The sequence below is a fragment of the Puma concolor genome, chromosome B3 (assembly GCF_028749965.1).
Source record: "Puma concolor isolate L17-30 chromosome B3, mPumCon1.1.hap2, whole genome shotgun sequence".
Lineage (NCBI taxonomy): Eukaryota > Metazoa > Chordata > Mammalia > Carnivora > Felidae > Puma > Puma concolor.
The window spans coordinates 46,034,113-46,060,944 of NC_141672.1; the positions used below are offsets into that span (position 1 = coordinate 46,034,113).

General features: G+C 37.7%; 1 protein-coding gene and 1 non-coding gene across 5 annotated transcripts in view; both read left to right on the forward strand.

Moving 5' to 3' along the window:
- Positions 1-644: 644 nt before the first annotated feature.
- DLGAP5 (DLG associated protein 5) overlaps positions 645-26,832 on the forward strand; it is a 40,151-nt gene continuing 13,963 nt past the window's right edge. For 3 of the 4 annotated variants that reach the window (XM_086709699.1, XM_086709700.1, XM_086709701.1), the window contains exons 1-13: positions 645-778; positions 2,192-2,430; positions 7,566-7,750; positions 9,569-9,631; positions 11,364-11,448; positions 11,543-11,662; positions 12,423-12,493; positions 14,055-14,329; positions 15,474-15,601; positions 15,951-16,074; positions 19,217-19,302; positions 20,069-20,229; positions 25,682-25,774. In XM_086709699.1, the coding sequence (XP_086565825.1) occupies positions 2,193-2,430; positions 7,566-7,750; positions 9,569-9,631; positions 11,364-11,448; positions 11,543-11,662; positions 12,423-12,493; positions 14,055-14,329; positions 15,474-15,601; positions 15,951-16,074; positions 19,217-19,302; positions 20,069-20,229; positions 25,682-25,774 (1,629 nt within the window). In that variant the 5' untranslated portion in view covers positions 645-778; position 2,192. The remainder of the gene's footprint in view (positions 779-2,191; positions 2,431-7,565; positions 7,751-9,568; positions 9,632-11,363; positions 11,449-11,542; positions 11,663-12,422; positions 12,494-14,054; positions 14,330-15,473; positions 15,602-15,950; positions 16,075-19,216; positions 19,303-20,068; positions 20,230-25,681; positions 25,775-26,832) is intronic. The other variant, XM_086709702.1, reaches the window with a different exon arrangement.
- LOC112856542 (U6 spliceosomal RNA) lies at positions 10,945-11,051 on the forward strand. The gene has a single exon (XR_003223116.2). It is a non-coding gene; the product is annotated as a U6 spliceosomal RNA (small nuclear RNA).

The window sequence follows — 26,832 nt, forward strand, 5'->3', positions numbered from 1 at the left end:
AATCAGAGTGGTTGTCTAAAAGGTGAGAGATTTGAATCTGGCTTTTGAAAGAACGCTTGGGTGGTGTTTACACAGCTGTTTATATTTAGCAGAACTCATCCAGGCTACACTTAAAAAACTACGTTTTCCACTGTATTTAAATCTCACTTCAAAAAAAGGGGGGGGGGTATAAAAAAGACTGGCAACCTTGAAAAGTCACTAAACAACGTTAGCAGAAATTTGTTGTGTTAAGTCCTTCCTTCGAAACGTTGAGGAAAACATTCCAATAAACTCTGCTGGATTTTTGTGACTAAATAGGGACATTAAAAAGCCCTGCAAACTCTAAGCCCCTTCTCCTCCGAGTGCCACTGTCCTTCCTTGGATACCCGAGGACCCTGGGAGCAACTTGGACCTGTCCGGCGCAGGGTCACCACCTCCGCTGGTTACTCGCGCCGCGGGGCCCAGTCCCAGCGTCCGGATTACTCCTCTCCTCACCAATTGCAGACCCGCCCATTGACTAGCCTCACACCCATTCTTTGAACCATCAGCTCACCTTTCAATCAATTCAAATGTCGCAAGGAGCGAACCAATCGCAAGCCTCATCGAGGGGAAGGGGCGGGCACTTCTCCGGAAGTGTTGGTTAAAACCTCTCCAATCAGAAGCTTTCTGCGGGATGTTTGAATTTTGAGGAGGTCTGGGTGGTAGGCGTTCCTGCTTCGGAGGCGGCAGTGGTCTTTCAGACCCGGAGGGTTCCTTTACTGTTAGTTCGATTGAGGTTTTACGCCAGAACCTGCCTCAGGTAGGAGGGTGCTGGGGAGTTGGAGGGAGGGCGCTGGCCTGCTTCGTTGTAGGTCTGGAAGGGTGGGGGGACTGCGGCTGTGGACTGGACGCAGCTCAGGAGAGTCTCCTCTAGCACCGTATTACACATCCTTCCCGTAGCTGATGACGCAGGCCTCCAAGAGGGTAAATATTTGTTGCCTTGACCTGTGTAGTAGCCAGCGTTTCACCACCGGAGCGTAATTAGCCTTTGGGGAGGGACAGTACTTAGTAGGTATTGCTGAGTATTGTTGGCCCCGACTTTAAATTCCAGTAGCGCTTCTCAGATACCGTGACAACCGAAAAAAAAACCCGGTTGAGAACCTGTAGGCAAGCAAGACTAAGGCATTTCTAGACTTTCAAGCTGAAAGAAACTCCAGTAAGTCAAAGAACAGCGCTTAGACGTATGAGAAACCAGGCTGCCTGACCTGGGATGCCAGCTCCAGTTGACGCGGCAGTTATTTTACCTCATCTGTATATTGACGATAATGCTACCTTTTAGGGTTTAGGTAATTATTAAATATGCCTTTAGTGTTCTTTTCCCCTCTCCCCCCTACTTTTCTCTCTCTGCTGTGTATAGTGCTATGCTGTATTTTAAAATAACTAATACGTGGCAGGAGAGGGCAAATCAAATAGTAGAGGAGGGTTTGTTTGTTTGTTTGTTTGTTTAGTTTTATTTTAAAGTAATCTCTACACCTAGTGTGGGACTCGAACTCACAACCCCGAGATTAAGAGGCACGGGATCCACCGACTGAGCCAGCCTGGCACTCCAAGGAGGATTTATGATGAAAAACACAATCCTGGGTTGCCTGGCTGGCTCAGTTGGTAGAGCCTGCAACTCTTGATCTCGGGATCAGGAGTTCAAGCCCCACTGTGGGTTTAGGGTTTACTTAGGAAGAAAGAAAAGCACAGTCCTTTATCACTTCCCCTGGGCCCTTAAAGAGGAATCTTATTGACACCCAGGTCAGATGCATTCTCATTTTTAAACTCTGTTGATTGCTTTAAATGCATTAACATTTTAATTGGTGCATTTCTCATGCAGATTTTCCCTTTAACTGGAGTTTTCCAGCAGACTCTCTTAGTTAATCTTGTTGAAGAGTGTAGTGTGCTTATAACTCTTTGAACTTCCTAATGCCTCTGGTTTATATACTGGACTGTAGCTTCCTGGGCCTCACTTCATCTGTCAAGCAAGTTCCTATTTAGAACTCCAAAATAAGTTGGTGTTTTTTATCTTTCGACAACCTCCTTCCCTCTCTTCAATGTCACATACTCATTCCATTTTGTATCTTATTTTTCTTTTCAAAGGCTCTGGGGCAGGACAGGGGGTGAACTGAAATCTTAATTTTTTTAAATACTAAAGTGAAAATCCATGGAAATTGTTCTCTCTCTTTGATAGGATGTCTTCATCACATTTTGCCAGTCGACACAGAAAGGATTTAAGTATCGACATGATTAGAACTAAAATTGCTCATAGGAAATCACTGTCTCAAAAAGAAAACAGACATAAGGAATATGAACGAAATAGACACTTTGGTTTGAAAGATGTCAACATTCCAACCTTGGAAAGTAGAGTTCTTCTTGAATTAGATGAGACATGTCAAAATCTTGTTCCAGAAAAGGCCAGTGTCAAGCCAAGTAAGTAAAGGTCTATTGTAACTTTAAATGCTTTGAAGAGTGGAAAAAAATTTGGTTTAATACCTGAGGTTAAAAAAATGCTGACCACAGCAATGGAGTTTTGAAACACCATTCTAAGTAATTTGGTAATACTGTCTGTTTAAGGTAAAGGCTGTGAATGCCCCTGGCTAGGCTAAAACCATTCACCTATGGAGTATTATAATACTGTATTATATGGCCTTATAGGAATCCTAAAGTTCTTTTTTTTTTTTAAAGTTCTTACTTTTGGAGCTTCGTATGGTAACTATTGACAAGATAAATTGATATGGGACATTAAAAATAGAACTGGGGCTCCTGGGTAGTTCAGTCGGTTATGCGTCAGACTCTTGATTTTGGCTCAGGTCATGATCTCAACAGTTTGTGAGTTCAAGCCCCGCGGAGCCTGCTCGGATTTCTCTCTCCCTCTCTCTCTGCCCCTCCCCTGCTCACATGCACACACACTCTCAAAATAAATAAATAAACTTAAAGAAGTGATTAAAGAATCCATGAAATAAGGATACTTTACCAATGGGAACATTTCTCAGAAGAGCAAAGAATTTGCTCTTGCAGTTTGCCAAAAGGGCTTGGGGTCACTAGGAAGGAAAAAACCAATTAAAGAAGAAAGGAATGATCTCAACAAAAGATAAAAATAATAAAAATAGAGTGTCTTAGGAGGCAAGGAGTCACTGGACTCCTATTTAGTTGCATTTATATAGCAGGCCCCAGAAGCTGAATGACAGTGAAGTAAAGCAGGGATAAATGCTGAAGAAATGACAGAAAGACATAAAGTCTTTTGAGAAGTTTTGTAGAGAAGGAAATGAGATGCCAAGTTGTTTAACAGTTCACTGCTTCATTTAAAGATTTTCCAGGAGCAGTGTAACATGTGGCACTTACAAGATACTCTACATATTCGAGCTTAATTGATTCTGCAAAACAGAGGGTTGGGCTAAAAGGTTTTTTCTGGATTTATCATTTTTGTGATTCCAAAGGCAAGAGAAAAGAGTTGGACAAAAGTGTTATAGGGTTTTGTTTTTATTTTTGAGAAGAACTGATCTGAGGAAATGGGCTGGTAGTTGAAGGGGAGAAAATAAAGAACAACATCTCTTAGGAGTTGGAAGGAAATGAAAACTGGGTCATAGAATGATAGAAGATGGCTTTTTAAGGAGGATCTAGACATTTTTTGGTCTGAGAAGCAGTGATGTTACGCCTCCTAAGTCATCTCCTTCCCAGTACTCTTGCTCCCTCATATGCTCCATTCCTTGACTCAGATCTCAAATCAAAGTCTAACCCTGTCAGAATGCTATTAAAATGTCTTTGGTTTATTTTCCATCTGCAAAGGCCTAGAGTTAGCAGTGAGTGAGTGTGTTGCAGAGAAAGCAAGTGTGCTAGCACGGCTAGAGAAGAATGAATAAGGGGTAACTCCCATGCCTGTGGAGCCCTGAGGGGACACCATAGGGACTTTGGCTTTTACTCTGGGTGAAATGAGAAGCCATTAATGGCTTAATGAGTGTTTATATAAATCTGGTTTATGTTTCAAAAGCATCGCTTTGGCTGCTGTGTCGATAATAGATTGTAGGCTGGCAAGCATAGCCTCAGGAAAACGAAGTAGGACACCATTGCAATAATTTAGTTGAGAGGTGATGCCTGATCAAAGTGGTAGCATTATAGATTGGTGGTTGCATTCTGGATAGACTTAGAAAGTTGAACCAATAGAATTTTCTAATGGATTGGATGTAGGGTTGATAAAGAAAGATTGATTCCAAGGTTTTTGGCTTGAGCACCTGAAAGTAGGGAGTGGCCATTTACTAAATTGTGAAAGACCGAGGGAGGAACAGTTTTAGGGTGGGGGGAATGATAAGGTTAAGAGTTCAGTTTGGGACATGTCCAATTGGAGAAAGTTATTAGACATGTAAGTGGACATGATGAAAAGGTAGTTGCATATAAGATGAGTTCAGGGGAGAAGTCTGCACTGAGATATAAATTCAGGAATTGTCAACTGATATTCCGTGTTGGGAGACATTAGACTGGATGTGATTATCCAGAGTTTGGGTATGGAAAAAGGAGAGAAGAGGGGTCAGCACTCCAACATTTAGAGGGTGAGGACACAAGGGGAAACTGGCACAGAACTGGAGAGCAATGCAAAGTAGAGCAGGAGGACAACAAGAAGAGTGTAGTATTCTGGAAACCAAGTGAAACGAGCATATCAAGGAGGAGAGACTATGTCAGTGCTGCTTGTTAGGTCAAACAATAGTAGACATGAGATTTCGAACTTGGCTATTATGAGAGGTCACTAATCTTGATGGGGAGTTTTGATGGAGTGAAAGCCAGATTGGAGTGGGTTCAGAGAAGGGCGGCACCATTCAGGACATATTCTTGCCCTAAAAGTTTAACTTTAATCTAATCAAAACCTTAGAGGAGTTGCCTGGGTGATTCAGTCGGTTAAGTGTCTGACTCTTAATTTCAGCTCAGGTCATGATACTGTGGTTTGTGGGCCCGAGCCCCACATTGGGCTCTGTGCTGATGATGTGGAGCCTGCATGGGATTCTCTCTCTCTTCCTCTCTCTCTGCCCCTCCTTCACTCTCTCTCTCTCTAAATAAATAAACTAAAAAAAAAAATAAATAAAAACAACAAACACCTTATATTTAATTTCCAGTTTATAGAAAACACGAAGGCTAGAGGAATGCGTAAAAAAACATGAGAAAGCAAACAAATACACAGTGCAGGACATTCTGTAGGACAGCTGACTAGCTTTTTTCAATAAGACAATGGCATAAGAAGTAGGGTGCCAATTGTCACACGAATAAATACAGGAGTGACAAAATATTGATGTTTCTGGAAGGTCCTGGGTTGGTCAGACCCTTTCTTAGGCTGGTTGTGTTTGGTTATAAGCAATTTCTTTGTTTGCTCCCGTGTGGTGTGTAAATGTTACTTGTTATGTGTGTCATGACATGAGAAAGGTTGAAATACCTGTATGGATGTGACCATCGGGCGATCACTGGAGAAAAGAAAGCCTAAGAATTGAGAAGCCAGACTATTGGAGATGTCATCAAGATTTATACAGGGATAGTGATGGAGACAGTGACAGTGAGCTAGGAGCTAGAAGCCTTTAATGAATGAGAGGAAGCCTGGAGGGCCTATAGATGACAAACTGGGGTACTGGATAGTATGATCTGATGACATGAAATGTAAAGGTGGGATCTTTTGGTGAGGAGGAGGAAATCATTGGGAAGCAACAATGAGGACACCTCAGTGATACCACCAGGGTGAGAGAAAAAAGTCAACCACGTGAAAGGACAACTGGGGAAGCTGTCTTCAGCGGGGAGCCAGGTTTCAGTTTGATCAAGAGATGAAAGAAACTTTTAGAGAAGAAGTTGAGAATACAGAGGTTTTGTTGACTAACCATTTCATCATGTGTGCTTTTGCATATTCTGTCCTCTGGCTTCTTCTTCTTACTATTATTTTGAACAACTTTATTGAGGTATAATTTACATAGCATAAAAAAACCTACCCATTTTAAATACATTTAAATACCCATTTAAAATACTTCTTTTTTTTTAGTAAATTTGCTTAGCTGTGCAGTTATCCACCTGAATTATTAAAAAAAAATTTTAACATTTATTCATTTTTTTTTAATTTTCTTTTTTAATGTTTATTTATTTTTGACACAGAGAGAGACAGAGCATGAGCTGGGGAGGGACAGAGAGAGAGGGAGACACAGAATCCGAAGCAGGCTCCAGGCTCCATGCTGACAGCACAGAGCCCGACGCGGGGCTTGAACCCACAGACCGTGAGATCATGACCTGAGCCGTAGTTGGACGCTCAACAGACTGAGCCACCCAGGCGCCCCTAAGATTTATTCATTTTTGAGAGACAGACAAGAGCACAAGCAGGGGTGGGGCAGAGAAATAGGGAGGCACAGAATCCAAAGCAGGCTCCAGGCTCTGAGCTGTCAAGCACAGAGCCCGATGCGGGGCTCAAACTCACAAAACTGTTAGACACCCAACCGGCTGAGCCCCTTTCTGAATTACTTTTAGCCCTTACCCAGCGGACAAACATATGCTCATTCTTCAGAACCTTTTTCAGGTATTCTCTTTTCTCAGGAACCTTTCCTGATCTCCCCAGGGGGGGAGGTTTATACTAATTCTCTATTGTGTGCAGTCTCTTATTTATTTCATGCTAAACCAGACTGAAACTGTTTATTTCTCCAGTATACTATGAGCTCCTCGAGGGCAGAAATTCTCTGCCTAAGACTGTCTTGCACATAGCCCCTTATATTTCCCAAACCAGTTAAAACAGAGTATGTAGGTGGAAACCCAAGTTGAACTAAAGAAACTGACAGGTAGCCCTAATATTGGGGTCTGAGTTAACCCAACACTTAGTGGCTTAAAACAATAAACATTTGTTATTTCACACAATGTTTGTGGTTCAGGAATTTGGGTGCAGCTTAAGCAGGTCGTTCTGGAGGTTGCAGTCAAGATGTCATCTGGGGATGTATCTACATGCTTCACTGAGACTAGAGGGATCTGCTCCCCAGATAACTCACCCACATGACTGGCAAGTTGATGCTGGCTTTTGGCAGGAGGCCTTAGAACTTTGTCATGTAGACACCTCCATAGGGCTACTCGAGTCTCTTTAAGATTCTGCAAGGCCGCTGGCTTCCTCCAGAGCAAGTGATCCAAGATAAGGCAAGGCAAACAGCAGTGTCATTAATGACCTAGTCTTGGGAGTCACACTCCATCATTTCACTGTACTTTGTTGGTTATCCAAGTCAGCCCTATTCAGTGTGGAAAGGAATAGGACACATGGACATCATTATCAGAAGGTGAGAATCCTTGGGGTTAGCTTGGAGGTTGGCTGTCAAATGAGTTCATTAATTCAAAAGTGAAGTAATAAACACCCAATATGTAGCAAGCAGTTAATAGATATTTGAACAAGCAAAAGCAAAAGAAATAGGAATTTTTAAAAGAATAGAGGTTGAAATAACTTGTGGTTAGAGTTCTAAGAAATGAACAAAAGTTACTAAAAGCATTTCTTAACAAAGTTGAAGTTAGAAGTCAGACATTTGCCTAACTTTTTATCTGAAATGTTTTACATACTGTGGGTTTCTTCTGTCTAGGGTCAACGAAAACTGCTCTAGGTGATCAACGAAAGCAAATGCTCCAGAAATACAAAGAAGAAAAGCAACTTCAGAAATTGAAAGAGCAGAGAGAGAAAGCTAAACGAGGAGTATTTAAAGTAGGCCTTTATAGACCCGATATGCCTTGTTTTCTGTTATCAAACCAGAGTACAGAGCCAAAAAAGGTAAATTTACTATCCTAATTTGATATAGAGGAATAGTTCCTTTTAACTGGAATTATCTGTAAGAGCTTAAATAACTAAAATAACCATTTCCCCTTACTCTCTTTATTCATTTAGTTGACATTAGGTAGGAATGACATAATAGTAACTCAGAAGATGAAAGTCAGGTCTCTTGATGTTGCTATAGGTTTTTGAGATAGGAAAAACAAGTAGGCAGAAGTCAGTTTCCAATGATAGGCTGAGAAGGACTGGTCTGAGTAGCTGGAGCACTGAAACGGGGGATAGAAGCTCAAGGAGGTGTGATCTAAAGAAAATGGTCAATGAGTCAAGAAGAATAAAGTTTGAACAGGAGCAGTGGGATTTATAAATTAGATAGTCACTGGTGATTTGCTGTTTTAAAGATATGTATAAAAGATCTCAAACCGTATACTCATTCCTGATTTAGATAAGAATTAAATAATATAAAGGCCCAAGACATTGCCTATTTTTCTGGGCTTCGTGCATCCCATTGATTTTTTTTTTTTTAACCGATCTATGATTATTATCTGTATATGACCTTAGAATAAGGTGGAAGAGACCAAGTTAATACAATAGAGTTCAAATTGAAAAGATATAAATATATTCTGTATATTAGAGGAGGGAGAGATTATTTATGTTTGGAGGATTGTCAAAGAAGACCTTGGAAGGGGTTAGATTTAAGCTGGCTTTTTGAGATATGTAGGATACCAATCATTGGTCTAAGCTATAGACAACCATTAAAAATGTTAAAAATATATGTAGGGGAAACAAATATAGGGGGGAAAAAAAAGACTAAACCAAGATACAGACTCTTAACTATAGAGACCAAACTGATGGTTATCAGAGGGGAGGGGGATGGGTGAAATAGGTGATGGGGATTAAGGAGTCACTTGTGATGATCACTGGGTGTTGTATCAAATTATTGAATCACTATATTATACACCTGAAACTAATATAACACTGTATGTTAACTCTACTAGAATTAAAATAAACACTTAAAAAATTATATATATGTACATATGCATATATATATATGTGTGTGTGTGTGTGTATATATATATATATGTATGTATGTATGTAGGGGGAACAAGAGGAGACCCATCATGGTGCTAAACAATAAGACTCGCCAATAATTGTTTTTTTTATTTAGATAGCCATTGTTGAATTCTCTTCTCCATGCGATCTAGAGAAAAGCCTAATTTCTTTAGCACTAGATTTTCTCTGAGATTACAGAAGAAAATGACTTCTCATCCAGGGAAGAATTCTGATTATGCTTCTTAAGAAATTATACAGAGTTGACAAATATCACTTTTTAGTCAGTCTTTCTCATGCTAGATTTTTTTTCCCACATTTTGTGATTAGGTCTCATTTTTCTTATTGACAATGGAGAAATGCATAATCATGAGACTTGAAGACAAACTGTTAAAGCTATTAGAGTAAGCTCTGTGGTATATTTTCATGAAACAGCAAACAAAAAATCCTAATACTTAAGTCTGTTCATTTACCCCTTCTAAATATGTCCAACTAATCATATTAATGAGGATTCAAATACCTGGAAAAGATGGCTTGAAATTTCTTCTTTCAGCTCACTGAGAAATACAAGTTTTGAAGCGATTAACTTAAATGTAATTTAAATCAAGCCAGAACCAGAAAAAGTAGTAATTAAAGTTGGCAAGTATCTTTTTGCCATAAATGATTAAAGTTAAAATTTAACCTTAAAATGGAAATTTTGTTTCATAAAGAGACATGAAATTAAATTTTGCCGGTTCACTTTTTAACTTTATTTTCTTTGACTGTTTTAAGGCTGTTCCATCTTCTGTACGTATTACAAGGTCAAAGGCCAAAGACCAAATGGAGCAGACTAAGGTATAGTTGAATGTTAGTAGATAATTGTTACTAAGATGACAAATTGTACTTTTTTCTCAGAGTAAGTAAATCCATTTTTTTTTATCTAATATCACTTTTTTCTTTTTCTTTTTTTTTTTTAGTTTTTTTTTTTTTTAATGTTTTATTATTTATTTTAGAGAGAGAGAGACAGAGTGCAAGCAGGGGAGGGGCAGAGAGAGGAAACACAGAATCCAAAGCAGGCTCTGGGCTCTGAGCTATCAGCACAGAGCCTTACATGGGGCTCGAAATTACGAACTGTGAGATCATGATCTTGAACCAAAGTCAGACACTCAACCGACCAAGCCACCCAGGCACTCCTGTCTATTATCACCTTTAAGTGTAGTGATTGATTTGCTAGAGTTAATAGTACAAAAATCAATATTAGTGCTTTGGTGACATAAAGCCATCTTGGCTGGTTACTAAGGAAATACTTAAAATATCTGTGTCGAACATCCCTTATTAGATGTATGCCAAACTTTGTGTCACACTCTTGTTTACTGGGCTTCTGTTATGCATTCCACATCATCACCAAATGTAGATAGGGATATAAAGCATATAGGGTGGGTATGATAAAACTTATGGGTCTTCAAAACACGATTATGGATAAAGTTACTAGGAAGATTGCTAAAATAAAGTGAAGTGGGCAAGGAGGGAAATAATATGCCTCTTCATCAGGTGAGGAAGCTGAATTTCATGTATTCAGGAATGTTTGAGTCACTACCATGTTTCTCTAGTCTCTAGGGCATAGTAGTGAACAAAATAAAATTTCTTGTTTTCATTGAGCTTACATGTGAACTAGGCAGTAAAAAAAATAGGTATATAGTATGTCAGATGGTCATCAGTATTATGGAGGGGATAAAAAGTGAAGGGAGAAGGGGAGTACTGGAGTGGGTGTCAGGCAGAATTTTGATTGGGGCAGTCAAGCAGGGCCTCGCTGACGTGGCATTTTGACTGAAGTCTTATAAGGAATGGAAGAGTGAACTATGGGAAAGAGCTTTCTATCCAGGAGAAGAATTTTCTAGATAATTCAAGGTCTTGAAGTGAAAACATGCCTAGCCTATTTAAGGATTCTCAGAAGATTATAGTCAGCTATTTTTCATAGCTTAGGTTATTAGCATTTTCTAAAGTCTAGGATTCTAAAAAGGCCTATAAAGAAGTCTATATCATGGAAAACTTTTTTCTTCATCTCATTTTATTTGGAGAAGTGATTTTTTTTTTTTTGCCAGGTCATTTTATAATAGTAAGATTTCAGCTGAGGGGGTCAATTGATAGATAAAAAATGTGGCAACTGAGTGCTTGCTTCAGCCACACATACACTAAAATTGGAACGATACAGAGAAGATTAGCATGGCCCCTGTGCAAGGATGACACACACGTTCCTGAAGCATCCCATATTCCTCCCCCCATCCGCCACTGCCTTGGCTTTCTGTTGTGCTTGTGCTTCTGTTGCCCCTCTTTTATCTGTTGCTATTTTTGTGATGTCTTCCCCCCACCCCTATTTCCACCTTTTGGAAGTGGCTCCTCAGGGAGTGGGTCTGCTCAATCCTTCTCTTCTCACTCCACATTTCAGAAGAAAGTGAGGGTGGCAGAGATGGGGGGGGGTGTCTCTACGGTTGGATTAATAAAATAACTTGAAAACCCCTCGGGGAAAAATGTGGTGATTTGATTCATTATGCAATTAAATCACATAGCACCTTAATCTTTTAAATAGATTGATAATGGGAGTGATGTTCGAGCAATTCGACCTGGTCAAAGACAAACTTCTGAAAGAAAAGTGTTGGACAAAGAGAGAAAAGGTGGGAATTTAGCAGTTACTATAAGCTCTGATGTTGCCACAACAGTAATTTAATGATTACAAAAAGCGTTTGATTTGATTATTTTTTCCCACAGCCGTACAGCCTGTAACGACCACATCGGTGAGAATGACTCGATCAGCCACTCAAGCAGCAAAGCAGAATGCCAGAACAGTCTCATCTACTACAACAAGAAAGCCAGTCACACGAGCTAATGGTAAGAATGATCTAGAGTGTTTTGGTCTTTGAGGTTTTTTGTGTTCAATGTTAAAAATCATCATGTACTTCTCTGGGTAGGAGAGGAGGAAATAGGAGATTCCAGTTCCTAAAGGTAGGTTCGATGCCTCAGCATCCAGGTAGCATTCTGTGGGTACTCAAAGGTGGAAGTACCTGAATTGGTGTAAGCAGTGCTTCAAAGTGAACATTTAATGGCCCAAATAAATTACAGCCCATCCATTTGGTGGAATACAATGTAAATATTTAAGGACAGTGTTGTGAAAGAACATGATATAATGATACATTGAGTGGGCAAAGAAAAACAGGTCAGATTCTGAACACTATGATCACAATCCTAAAATATGTATGTGAATATGTGAATGTAGGATAAAACTGGAAAAACATACACTAAAGTGACACTAATGATTGTTACTGAGTAATGTATTCGTGGGTTATTTTTAATTTTGTTGTGTTTGTGCTTTTCTTTATTTTCCTAATTTTCTATAATAAATATGTACTTGAAATTCAGAGGCAAAAAGTAAAGTAAAATACCTTAACACTTGGTTTTGAAAACAGATGGCATTTACTTGGCAGGAAATTTCATCTGTTTTTATCTCATTTTATAATATGACTTAATCAAAAAATCCTTTAAGATATATATTCCTATTGCTGCCTTTTTTCCTATTCTAAATTACCTAGTGCTTTTAAAGTAGCATTTTCTATCTAATCAAAATGGTTGTTTTATTTCACTTTTATTTTAGATCATGAAATAGAGAGAAAGGCACCAAATCAAGGAAGACCTGCCAAAAATATAGAAACAAAACCTGAAAAGGTAGAGTATAAACATCTGTTTATTTCTAGATACTTTGAAAATCTCATTGCCACTTGCATAAAGCTGAAATTAAGCATACAGAGCTGCTTCAAGAGAATTAACCTACATGTGTGTTAAAACATCTTGAACCATAAAGAAGCATGAAGAGGATATATTGTTGTTGTCTTTCAGGTATTATATCCTCAGAGCTTTATAGCTAGAGAAAGGATAATTTGGTTAACAGGAGATAGAGAGATACAATAACATTAGTTGACAGAAACTTTCACATGAGAATTGACTAAGCGATAAGATGTAGTAGGGTGAAATGTATTGACTTTGGATTCATTTAGGTGTGAGTTTGAATATTGTCTCTGCTTCCAATTAGCTAGATAACTTTGGACAAGTTATGAATTTGTTTTCCCATCTCTAACATGCAATACTTACTTGGAGTAGTTTTAAGAATTAAATAACCTAACATTTCTGATAGCATCTAGCATAGAGTCTAGTAGAGTCTTCAAAAAAGATTCACCAATTTGAGGGCCCAGTTCCTTGGTTTATAAGCCACATTATAATTCCTTAACCTTAAAAATAAAAGTTTTGCCAAGCTGTAAAAAACCTGGCTAGATTTTACTAAAAAATCAAATCTGGATCCTCCAGGAAGACAGTATATGGTGAATCTTCACGAGTAAGCAGCTGGACCTCATGTTCTTCCCTTAAGATTGATTTCCTCTTTAAGGATTATCACTAGGTTTTTACTTTCACTTCCATGTTGGCCTCAGAGATAGTATCACCCTTAAATTCTTGTCCAGGTTGAAATAAGTCCTGGGAATATATCACATGATGACTATAGTTAATAATATTGTATTGCATATTTGAATGTTGTTTAGAGTAGATCTTAAAAGTTCTCATCACCAAAAAAATTCTGTAACTATAGTGATACATGTTAACTAGACTTACTGTGGTGATCATTGCACAATATATACAAATATTGAATCATGTTATACACTTAAAACTAATACAATGTTACATGTCAATTATATCTCTATTAAAAAAACCAAGTAATTACATTGACTTGAAAAATAAAATATACTTCACATTTTATATGGTTCATCTTATTGTGTAATGTTAAAAAATAATTTTGCTCATATGACAAGGTTATTTATAATCAAGGTTATTTACAGAAATGATTTGGTACTTGACAGTAGTAGTTATCTAATAAACGTTGGATTTCTGATTCTCAAACTATTGTAATTATCATAATCAAAGTAAAAAGAGATCTGTATTTGTTAGGTGAGTAATTTTTCCATTTTAGTTTTCATATATTTTAATTTGTTGTAATACCTAAAACCTATTATTTATTCCTATAATGAGAATTGGTTCTCCCTCTTTCTGGATCTTAGCATTGGTTTAGTATAGTTGGTCTTCTGATGCCTTATATACATTTCATTGTATTTGTTTTTGTCGTCTCTTAAATTATGTATGTGGGACATAGATCTCAACTGTCACGTTTTCAGCCTGTAAAAATTAGTCAAATATATCCCAGAAGAGCAATTCTCACCCTATTCTGTTTACTTACAACTAGGTCATTTCTTTTAAACTTGATAGTGAAGAAAATACTTTGGATTCACAAACCAGTACAACAAATGGAATGGATCCAGATGGAGTCTTATCAAAACTAGAAAACTTACCTAAGACAAATACTGCAAAAACGAAAGGAAAGAATTCCTTCGCACCTCAAGATTTTATGTTTCAGCCATTGGATGGTCTGAGGACCTATCAAGTAACACCTATGACTCCCAGAAGTGCCAATGCTTTCTTGACACCCAGTTATACCTGGACCCCTTTAGAAACAGAAATGTAAGAATGTAATGTTAATAATGAATTCCTTGCTAAGATGGTAACAAATGCCTTTCTTAGATTTGGCCTGTGCTTTTTAAAAGTTATTATTTAGTTAATTTAATGATAACTCATTAAAATTTGGTTAAAAAATTCTTCAGAAGGCTACAATAATCTATTTGACAGTTTTGATATTTCCTGTGCATTGTTATTAACCTTATTTTCCTAGTACAATTTATGTTTCATTGCTTTTAATAAGTGACTTTATTATAACACTTGGAAATAAATTTTTAGAAGAAGATGCCGGGGTACCTGAGTGGCTCAGTCAGTTAAGTGTCTGACTTCGGCTCGGGTCATGATCTTGTGGTTTGTGAGTTCGAGCCCTGCATCAGGCTGTGCTGACAGTTTGGAGCCTGGAGCCCGCTTCAGATTCTGTGTCTCCCTCTCTCTCTGCCCCTCCCACGCTCATGCTCGCTCGCTCTCTCTCTCTCTGTCAAAAATAAATAAACATTAAAAAAAAAAAAGAAGTTGCTATAATACTGTAGCTCAGACGTGGGCTTTGGTTTGTGTTCTTTTGCTGAGTACACTTTAGAAAAACTGATTAACTTGCAAAGTGGAGCGGGGAGAGGGATCAGTTGGACTCTTTAAAAGAAAAGACAGGATTGTTTTGCAGACTGGCTGTTGGCAGATTTACTAGAAACTGCCCGGCAGCAGCAAGACTGCTAAGTGTTTATTTCATTAAGAGATCTTCAAAGTATTTAGATCTCATTATAATTAGTGAAGATGAACATTCCCACTACATAGGTGTTTAAATTTTTCTGCTCCAGAATAGACCTATTGTTTTAAAAATAAACATATTTCAGGGCACTTGGGTGACTCAGTAGGTTGAGCGTCTGATTTCAACTCAGGTCATGAGTTTGTGGTCAGTGAGTTCGAGCCCACATGGGACTTGCTGCTATCCCTGCAGACTCTGGTTCGTATCCTCTGTCCCCCTCTCTCTGCCCCGCTCATGCTGTGCTCTCTCAAAAATAAATATTTAAAATAAAATAAAAATAAGTATTTTTATTTTATCCCAGGTTTTTAAAAAGCAATGTAATTTTGAAATACTTCAGTTAGATATATAGGGTTCATGCTTCATAAAGTGTATTTTTGCTATTGCTTTTAGTGCTAAGACTCAAGAACAAACAAAAGAAATTCTGGCCCAAAAGTGTAAAACTTCCTCTGCAAAGATAGTACATCAAGATTCAAATAAACTGCAGTGTCCTTTGGGTTCTCTCACAGTTTGGAATAAAGGTATGGTATTTTAATTAAATTTTTACTTACCTTCTGGACTATGATTTATCAGAGATTTGTTTAGAGCCACACAGAGTCAGAAGAGATGGGAAACCTGGGGAAAGACATCCAGACAGAGAATTAGAATGAGGAATGCAGACTGAGAGAAGGGGGGAAATGCAAATTTGAAGAGATGAAAATGTCAAGACGCTTTAGAGGAGACGTGATAAATGAAATCATTGAAGCAGAAATAAAATGTTAAAGTTCAACAATGAAAAAATTGAAGGATTCTAAAATTTTGTCTTTTGTAGGGGATGGCATTTTAGAAAAACTGCTGCTTTGAAATTTACCTGTGGTGTTTTCTTTGTAGAACATGTCTTAAATAAAGATGAAACTACTAAAAATTCAAATGGCCTCCCAACAAAAGAAGTCCCATCACTTGAAATAAATGAAGATCAGGTATCTCAGCCACAACATGATGTGCCATATTTCAGGTTTGTCCATTTTGTTCCTAGTGTAAAATGTTTGCATTAATGTCTAGATATTTAAAACCCAAATTAAACTATTTTAACCTTTATATAATAGATGAATTAAACTCTTAGTGATTTTTATTTATCTTTTAAATTTTAATTATGGGGGCGTCCTGGGTGGCTCAGTCAGTTAAGCATCCGACTTCGGCTCAGGTCAAGATCTCATGGTCTGTGAGTTCAAGTCCCACATTCGGCTCTGTGGGCACAGCTCAGAGCCTGGAGCCTGATTCAGATTCTGTCTCTCCTTCTCTCTGTCCTTCCCCCACTCACACTCTGTCTTTCTCTCAAAAGTAAATAAACATTAAAAAAAAAAAACCTTTTTTAGGGGCGCCTGGGTGGCGCAGTCGGTTAAGCGTCCGACTTCAGCCAGGTCACGATCTCGCGGTCCGTGAGTTCGAGCCCCGCGTCAGGCTCTGGGCTGATGGCTCCGATTCTGTGTCTCCCTCTCTCTCTGCCCCTCCCCCATTCATGCTCTGTCTCTCTCTGTCCCAAAAATAAATAAATGTTGAAAAAAAATAAATAAATAAATTAAAAAAATAAATAAATAAATAAATAAAACTTTTTTAAATTATGTTTTCAGTAGCTGGTACTTTAATTCATGTGGTTCCTAGTTCAAAAGGTAGAAAAAGGTACAAGTGAGAAGCCCTTTCTCAACTGTCTCCTAACTCCATGGTTAATCTTCCATGGAGGCCAGTGTTACTGATGTTTTATGAAAACTTTCAGAGAGATAGATAACATATACGTAGACAAGCATACATATTTTTTCCCATTTTTAATATACACAGTAGTTTACTATTCTGCTTTCGTTTAATGTTCATTGTGGGAGACATTCCATTTTAATACTTAAAGAGCTTACTCGTGTTGTGTGTGTGTGTGTGTGTGTGTGTGTGTGTGTGTGTGTGTGTGTGTGTTTTATGACCATATAGTATCCATTATGTGATGTACCACTATTTACTTAATAGTAAATTGCTGGTGCTCATTATTTACACTGAGGTCAGTCCATTACTAATACAATCAAGGCTGCAAGGAACAACCTTGTATGCATTCCAATTCTCTCATGTGAAAATATATAACAACCTCAATTTACATTCTTTTCAGCAAGTTATGGGAATTCCTATTTTCTCATACTGTTTACACCCTCGACAAAGAAACTGAGTTAACCTTTATTTTACAAAGGAAGGTTAGTGGGAGATGGTAGGAAGCTCTTTGGCCTACTAAGTCATGAAGTAGGATTATGTTTTTCCATCTGTGAAGAGTGAAAATTAACATCCTTTTGGGGAAACTCAACCATGTCACTTAACAGGCCTTGGAAACAAATCAGTGGACTGCATTTGGAGAAAGGCCCCACCATTCCACATCACACAGGAAATAATTACATGCTCTTCTTTTTTTTTTTTTTTTAAACTTTTTATTGTGGAAAATTTAAAACATATGAAAGTACAGGGAACAGTACACTGAACTCCCTTGTACTCATCACTCAGGGTCAATCTTGTTTCATATTTACATATACTTCTGACTCAAGATGTTTTAAGAAAATCCCAAATAATCATATCATTTCACCCATTAATATTTCTGTAGGTATTTTTCAAAGTTGAAAACTCATGCTAACATTAACCATAATATTTATTGTGCTTAATGTAATAATAATAATTACTTAATGTCATAAAATATCCAGTAAGTATTCAAATTTCCAAATTATAATCCACACGCAGGCATGAGCACAACATGCTTATGTACATGCTGTTTTTCTTTTTTTTTTTTTTTTAATGTTTTATTTATTTTTGAGACAGAGACAGAGCATGAGCAGGGGAGGGGCAGAGAGAGAGGGAGACACAGAATCCGAAGCAGGCTCCAGGCTCTGAGCTGTCAGCACAGAGCCTGATGTGGGGCTCGAACCCATGAACTGCAAGATCATGACCTGAGCTGAAGTCGGACGCCCAACCGACTGAGCCACCCAGGCACCCCAATGCTGTTTTTCTTGAGTAAATGCAGCAAGAACATTCTCATACCTTTTTCAACATAAGATGAACAATTTTTTGAGCTTTGCCAATCAAGTAGATAAGTAGGTAAGATACTATCTTGCTGCAGTTTTAATGTTTATTTATTCTATTATTAACAAGTTTCTTTTTATGTGTTTGAAAGCCACTTCAATTATTTTTAGAGCTTGAGATTTTAGAACTGTAATGAATTTTAGAGATTTAGCTAATCCGTTGTGTTTTCAACTGTGAGACATTGAGACAATGAGCAATTTACCCAACTTAATAACATCAGATCTAAGCCAGGTCTCCTTTCTCATAAATTAAGTCATTCTCTGTCATGCTATTAGATATAAACAGCTAAATTTTTCTTCTAGGAAACAAAAACTATCCTCAGTTTCTCCTGCTAGGATGCTTCTTATAAAGAAACAGATTACGATCACCTTAGGCCAGTTTCTTAACCTTGGCACTATTGACATTTTAGACTAGATAATTCTCATGGGGACCATCTTATGCATTCCAGATTGGTAACATCCTTGGCCAGTAGTGCCCCTCCAGTTCATGACAAAAATGCCTCTAGACAGTGTCAAATATGTCCAGGGAGGGCGGGGTGGTGGGGGGGGGGGGTGGATACAAAATTGACCCCTGTTGAGAACCACTGCCTTTGGAGTGGCAAGCAAAACCTACTAATTACAGAGAACCTGTAGGGCCTTATAACTGTAATTGCATACTTACAGTGTTTGGCTTCAGCTTACTCTTGAGAGTTGAGTTGGTCTTCATTCCATGGGCAATAACAGAGAACTAATAACAGAGATAAAGAACATCTGATTATTTCTGTGAAGTCTCTGAAAAATAAGAACAGAAGAAGTTGGAAATAATAGTGTAGTGTGAAAAGTGGGCTCTTGGCACTAACCCATTTGCATAAGTTCTAGGTGTAGAAAGATGGACATAGGGTATCAACTTATATTTATGGATTTAATGTATCACAATTCATAAAATCAGCATCAACGCTGAAAAATTAACATCGTGCCTATCTTTTACACCTTTCTAATGTTATATGTGTCATAATGCAAATACTTAGATATTAGTATGAGAAACATTTGTAAAACAAATGTATATCATAATTTTAGAAATATTCTTCAGTCAGAAACTGAGAAATTAACTTCGCACTGCTTGGAGTGGGACAGGAAGCTTGAATTGGACATTCCAGATGATGGTGAGGGAACGTTTATATTTTTTTTATGTTTTAGTTTTGTGTTTTTAAATATAGTTACACATTTATCTGAAACATAAAGATCTAGTGTCCAACTTCATAGTTACATTGTATTCAAAACAACAGGAATTTTTTATATCTCAACATACATTTGCTAATATCTCTGTGCTAAATTGGTACATGACTTAAGAGATACAAGGAATTGGAATATTGATTATTCCTGAAAATTAGACATTTGCTTATTATTAGATATTTTTTATATAACTATGAGTGACATCTGTAATGGTATTGTTTAATTAAACAAAAATATTTTCTGAATGAAAATAATCCCAAATCAATAATCAATATGGAAATCACTACCTAAATCAATATGGAACAGATTTTCAGAAAAACTCCTTAATTAGACTTATTTGGGGAAGCTGTTTAGAAAAAAGTCATTTGTGGTTCTGTCAATGTGAAGCCCTTCGTGGATACTGTTGTGTGATGAGTTGTTTGAGGCTAAATTCTTATTAAATACAAGTAGAGGTAAAATGCCATTTATTGTGCAGCGGTATGTATGAGAATGAATATTGCTGATTTTTAGCAGGAATTGAAGCAAGCAATTAATGCTCAGTATTTGTAAGACAGAGTTTTGCAGTGCTGTTTTTTGTTTTGCATTAAGTTAAAAATTTTGAAATTTATGGTGAGGCCTTATCAATTGGTGGGCTGACAATATAGGTCTAGTTTTTTTTTTGTCTTTTAACTTTTGAAAACCTCATCTTTCCTCTAGCTAAAGATCTTATTCGCACAGCAGTTGGGCAAACAAGACTCCTTATGAAGGAAAGGTTCAAGCAGTTTGAAGGGCTGGTGGACAATTGTGAATACAAACGAGGTGAGAAGGAGACGACCTGTACAGATCTGGATGGATTTTGGGATATGGTTAGTTTTCAGGTACGTGGTCAAGCATTTTCATTATATTAACTCTGAGCCTGATCTTTTTGAAAATGAGGTTGGGGCACCTGGGTGGCTCAGTCAGTTGAGCCTCCTATTTTGGCTCAGGTCATGATCTCATGGTTCATGAGTTCAAGCCCTGCATCGGGCTCCTCTGCTGTTAGCACAGAGCCTGCTTAGGATCCTTTCTCCCCCTCTGTCTCTGCCCCTCCCTTGCTTGTGCTCTCTTTCTCAAAAATAAAATAAACATTAAAAAAAATGAGATTAAAAAATGAGGTTGGGGCGCCTGGGTAGCTTGGTTAAGCATCTGATTTCAGCTCAGGTCATGATCTCAGTTTGAGTTCAAGCCCCACATTGGGCTCTGTGCTGACAGCTTGGAGCCTGGAGCCTGCTTCGGATTCTGTGTCTCCCTCTCTTTCTGGCCCTTCCCCACTTGTGCTCTGTCTTTCTGTATCTCAAAAGTGAATAAACACTAAAAAAAAGAGGTTAACAATAATAAAATGGGGGTAATGGAACTGCTTTTTAGGTATCAATAATGTTAAATGACATATCAGACAGCATCTTTATAAACTGTAAAGTACTGTCTAGGGGGACCTAGGTGGCTCAGTCAGTTAACTGAGTCAGCCAACTTCGGCTCAGGTCATGATCTTGCAGTTTGTGGGTTCAAGCCCTGCGTCAGGCTCTGTGCTAACAGCTCAGAGCCTGGAGCCTGCTTCGGATTCTGTGTCTCCCTCTCTCTCTGCCCCTCCCCCGCTCGTGTTCACTCATGTGTGCTCCCTCTCTCTCAAAAATAAACATGAAAAAAAATTAAAGTACTGCCTAAATTTTATAAATGATGTCTACTTCTTCCTTGTGTTGTCAGGATGATTTCTGGATAGTTTGGAATGTTGTTTAGACTGTAATGATTCTGCATTTTAGAAAAATGAGCAAATCTAGTCCTTACTAATTCAGATCATCTAGCAGTTATTGAGTTCTAACTGTGTGCCAGGCATTATACCAGAAGTTGAAAAATAAGGCACATTCTCTCTCCCAGAGAAGCTTGTAGTTTATTAGTGAGTCAGACACAGGATATAATTCTAATCTAATGTACAAAGTGCTATAGTGGAGGGAATCACTAGGAAGATCAGGAAAAGCATGGGAGGAGATGACACTTTCTAGCTTCTTGACTTATTTTATAGATGTACATACAAAATATTATTTCAGGAACCAGTAGCCAAAAGTCATTAGACATTTGAGGACAGCCTTAAATCTGAAAAAAAGAAAAAAAAAGTCAAAAGCAAGTTTCTTCTCAGGAAGAAAACTTTTTGGATGAAGGAAATGAAGACAATACAAGGAGAAAATAACTTTTTTTTTTTTAATGTTTATTTGTTTTGAGAGAGACAGAAAGACTGGGCACAAGCAGGGGAAGGGCAGAGAGAGAGGGAGACACAGAGTCTGAAGCAGACTCCAGGCTCTTAGCTGTCAGCACAGAGCCCAATGCGGGGCTTGAACTCACAAACCTTGAGATCATGACTTGAGCCAAAGTCGGCCACTTACCTGACTGAGCCACCCAGGCACCCCAGAAAAGAACTTTTACATGCAAGTGTTAATATTCTCAAAGGGAACAGATGTTTCATCTGTCTATTTTTTTTTTTAATTTTTTTTAACGTTTTATTTATTTTTGAGACAGAGAGAGACAGAGCATGAACGGGGGAGGGGCAGAGAGAGAGGGAGACACAGAATCAGAAGCAGGCTCCAGGCTCTGAGCCATCAGCCCAGAGCCCGACGCGGGGCTCGAACTCACGGACTGCAAGATCGTGACCTGAGCTGAAGTCGGACGCTTAACCGACTGAGCCACCCAGGCACCCCTCATCTGTCTATTAAGAACAGCTGTTAAAAAAACATTCAGAGAACAACAAAAATTATTCTTTGAAGTTAAAAACTGTGAGAGCAGAAATGTAAGATTCAGTAGAAAGATGGAATATGAAGTTAAGATCTCCCATAAAATAGAGCAAAGAGAGAGATGTAAAGTAGCAGAGATTGAATAAGATAAGTAGATAAGAAGATTAAGTGGACTGGTCTAGGAAGTATAATATCTAAATAATAGGAATTCCAGAAAAAGAGAACAGAAAAAATAATGGAGAGGAAATAACCAATGAAATAGTTGAAATTTTTTTCCCAAACCGGAGGACCTGAATTCCAGATCGAAGGGAGCCATTGAGTATCTAGCATTGTGAATCAGAGTAAGCCCACACCAATGCACATTATTAAATATGATTGTACAACTTTAGGGATGAAGAGAAAAATCTAGAAACTTCCAGAGAGGGAAAACAAGTCTTATACAAAGGATCAAGAATCAGAATAGCCTTGGATTTCTCAACAGCAACACTGAAAGCTGAGAAAACAATGCCCTCAAACTTCTGAGGGAAAATAAGTTCCAACTTGGAGTTTTGTACCCAACCAATCATATGTGAGGGTGAAAAGGCACTTTTTAGACACACACAGTCTCAAATTTTACCTCCCATGTTCTCTTTCTTAGAAAACCAAGTGAGAATGTACCTCACAAAAATGATGGAGTAAACCAAGAAATGGGAGGAGGTGGGACTGAGTGTCAGAAAGGGGTAAGGGAATTGGGGCTGAGTTGTGGTGAGGTGTGTAGTTTACGAAGCAGTGGTTGAGATTAGAGCAGGAGGACCTGGTCCCTGTGAGATTGGTCTGTGTGAGATTGAGCTAAATATATAATACCTGATTTGTTTGCTAGCTTTTTCACTTATTTTTTATTTTTAGAGAGAGTGAAAAAAGACAAGTGGGAGAGGGGCAGAGGGAGAAATTGAGAGAATCCCAAGCAGGCTCCAGGCTGAGCGGGGCTCCATCACGTGACCCTGGGATCATGACCTGAGCTGAAATCCAGAGTTGGATGCTCAACTGACCGAGCCACACAGGCGCCCCTGTTTGCTTTTTAAATTGTATTCAGAGGAGGTTTTTATAAAATTTAGAGGTGAATTGATGATAGATACATAAAAACCAAGCAAATGAAAAGCAAAAACAGTATTCAGAGTAGAGAAAAAGTGAAGGAAAGATAATGTCCATTGCTGTATGGCCCTGACGTGAATAGTGTTGAGGTAGTCATGGTGATGGTAAGTATTGCTTTATGACCAGTTTTTACATATTTTCCAGTTTTGATAATGAGTTGTTTCACTAGCATCATTCAATGGTAACCAATTAATTTTGTTTTTTAATATTAATAATTGATAGATTTGAAGGTATTTGATGTGTTTATATTGTTTATATTGAGTATCTGTTGATACTCATTTCCCAGCTTTGGCCATTGGGAGCCTCTTCAAGTTGCCTTCTGGGACCTTTTTTTTTTTTTTCCTTTAAGAGCTTTTCTGAAGTTTAATATCATAAAACTTACCAGTTCTGAATGCACAGTTCAATGATTTTCAGTAAATTTGCAGAGTTGTGCATCCGTCACCACAATCCAAGTGTAGAATATTTTCAGCATTAAAAGACCTTTCTTTTCTGTATGCAAGTGAATCCCCATTCCCACTCCCAGCCCCAAGCAACTTACTCCATAGATTTGCCGTTTCTGGACACTTCATATTAGGTAAAATAATACCATATGTAGTCTTTCATATATGGCTTCTTTCACTTAGCATGATGTTTTTGAGGTTCTTCCATGTTGTGCGATGTATCTGTACTTCGTTCCTTTTCATTGCTGAGTAGTAGTTCTTTGGGTAAATACACCATTCTCTATTCACCAGTTGAAGGACACTTGGATTGTTTCTACTTTGGTGATTATGAATATCTTCTTTGAATATTCACATACAAATCTTAGTGTGGACATAAGTTTTCATTTCCCTTGAGGTAAATATCTAGATATTCCTAGGACATATAGTAAATTTATGTTTGACTTTTAAGAAACTGCCATACTGTTTGCCAAAGTGATTGTAATATTTTACTTTCCTGCCAACAATGTATGAGTTTTCCTATGTCTCCACATCCTGACTAGTACTTGTTACTGTCTGTCTAGCGGAACCATTGTAGTGGGTATGAAGTATTTGTTGTAGTTTTGATTTGCATTTCCCTAATGAATTATGATAATTATGTTTTCATGTGTTTGTTAGCCATTTAAATGTCTTCTTTGGTGAAATTTCTATTCAAATCTTTTGGCCGTTTTGTTTGTCTTTTTGTTTTTGAGTTCTAACTGTTCTTTGTATATTCTGAAGACAAGTCTTTTATCAGAAATATTATTTGCAAATACTTTCCCCCACTTTGTAGCTTGTCTTAATTTTCTTAATGGTGTCTTTTGAAGTGTAAATGTTTTTAATTTTGATGATATTCAACTTATCAACTTTTTTCTTCTATGTTGTGATTTTTGACACCATGTCTAAGAACTCTTTTTTTGCCAAATGTCGGCTCACAAAGATTTTCTTATGTTTTTTTCTAAAAGTGTAGTTCTAGCTCTACAGTTAGGTATATGATTCATTTAGAGTTCATTTTTGTGTATGATGTAGGAAATTCATCTTTTTTCTTGTGTATATCCAATTTCCCCAGCACTGTTGTTGAAAAGACTATCCTTTCCTCATTGGATTACATTGACACATTGTTGAACATCAGTTGGTCATAGTATAATCCTGAATCTTTTTGACATTTACATTTTTTCAGGAGAGAGAAATTGAGAGTATGCATGTGTATAAATGCATAATAGGGGGTTTGAAGCATGTTTACTAAATTATTAACAATGGTTTCCTCTTTGGAGGAGACTGGAAGTACCAGAAAGATGGGAATCATACACTGACAACACTGACTCCATCTTTGGCCCTGCATCTTGTCCACGCCTATACAATGACCTCTCTTGGGGCTACATTTTCTAGGCCCCATGGAGGTTAACGTAAGAACGTAAGCCTTGACCGGAATGCGGGAAGGCTTGTTCTGATCTTCCCTAAAGTGGTGCACAGAAGGCACCACTTTAGATAACTAGTTGAGATGAGGACCATACCAGAAGGATAAGGATCATACATTCTTATCCTGCTAGTAGGTATTACATGTATCTTTTAAAATAAGATTCTGTCAAGAGAATGAGAAGGCAAGCCACAGACTGAAAGTATTTGCAAAAGACATTGTGTTTAAAAAAAAAAAAAAGAAAAAGACATATCGTGTTCACATTGTATAGTTTAGGAAACAAACATCTAGGATATCCCTCCTACATTTTATTGGTCAAAAATAAATTAGGAGGGTTCTTCATATTTGACATCTTTTCTGTAGATTTTGGAAGTTTGTCAAAGCACAAATAACAATTTTACCATAAGAATTCTTAATTTGAATACTAAATTGAGGATGGCTTCGTCTAATTTTATATGCCATCAGTCCAACTCCCCATTCTCAATTTTTTTGAAGCTTCAGTTCACTGGTTTTTCATTTTAATAAAGTTAGGATTAATCTGATAAACATGTGCTTTATTTACTAACAGATAGAAGATGTAAACCAAAAATTCAACAATTTGACTAAACTTGAGGAATCTGGATGGCAGAACAATAATAATACAAACAAAAAAGTCTTTCGGGTAAGTGTGTGGGTTTTATATCCAAATTTCTAGCAGATTCTTCTACTTTAATGAATTTTTATTTTTCAGCTTTAAAAACATTTAGCTTCAGATTTTTCATCTTTTTACCAGTGAAGTTCCATATATTACATACAACGTCTGGATTGCCTTTGATGAAGCAATGAAATTCAGCTAAATTCTAAATCAGCCAGATCTTAAATTCAGCTAAACACTAAATTCTTTCTGGAGGGCAGGAGGTAGGGGCTATAATTGAATGGGGACACGCAAAGGGCTTCTAAGTTAGCAAATAGTGGGTATATGCATGTTTGTTTGTTTTAAATATATTTTTAAAGTTTATTTGTTATTTAGAGAGAGAGAGCAAGACAGCATGATTGGGGAAGGGGCAGAGAGAGAAGGAGAGAGAATCCCAGGCAAGGTCCTTACTGTCAGCACAGAGCCAGATGCGGGGCTCAAACCCACATACTGTGAGATCATGACCTGAGCTGAAATCAGGAGTTGTCCACTCAACTGAATGAACCATTCAGGCACCCCCTCATGTTTGTTTTACACTTCAAACTGTACATTTTGTTGTAAAACTTCCATTTTGTTCTAATAATAACAGGAGTACTACATGATTGATATAATGCTTAGTGTGTGCCAAGTATTGTTCTATGTATTTTATGTGTATAAGCTCATTTAATCATCACAACAGTCCTGTGAAGTAGGCTCTGTTCTCCCCAAGCTACAGTTGAAAAACCTCATGTCCAGAAAGATTAAATCACTTGCCAAATGCGGAGCTATGTTTCACGGCCAGGCTTCTCTTTCCAGAATCCATATTCTTAATCAGTAGGCTATGCCACCTCTTTGTTTTTATATATTCTTTTGTGTTCTCTATTTCAAAATGAAATGGTTTTTAAATAGGAAAGAGGGACAATGGCTCTTTAGAACATCTGTCTTCTTCCCTATGCTTTATCTTGTAAATTTTCCTATTTTCTCTAAAATTTGCTTTGTTAACGTGAAAGATTCCATTCTTCTCTATTTGTAGTACTTTTTTTTTCTAGTAATGTTTTGAACTCAGA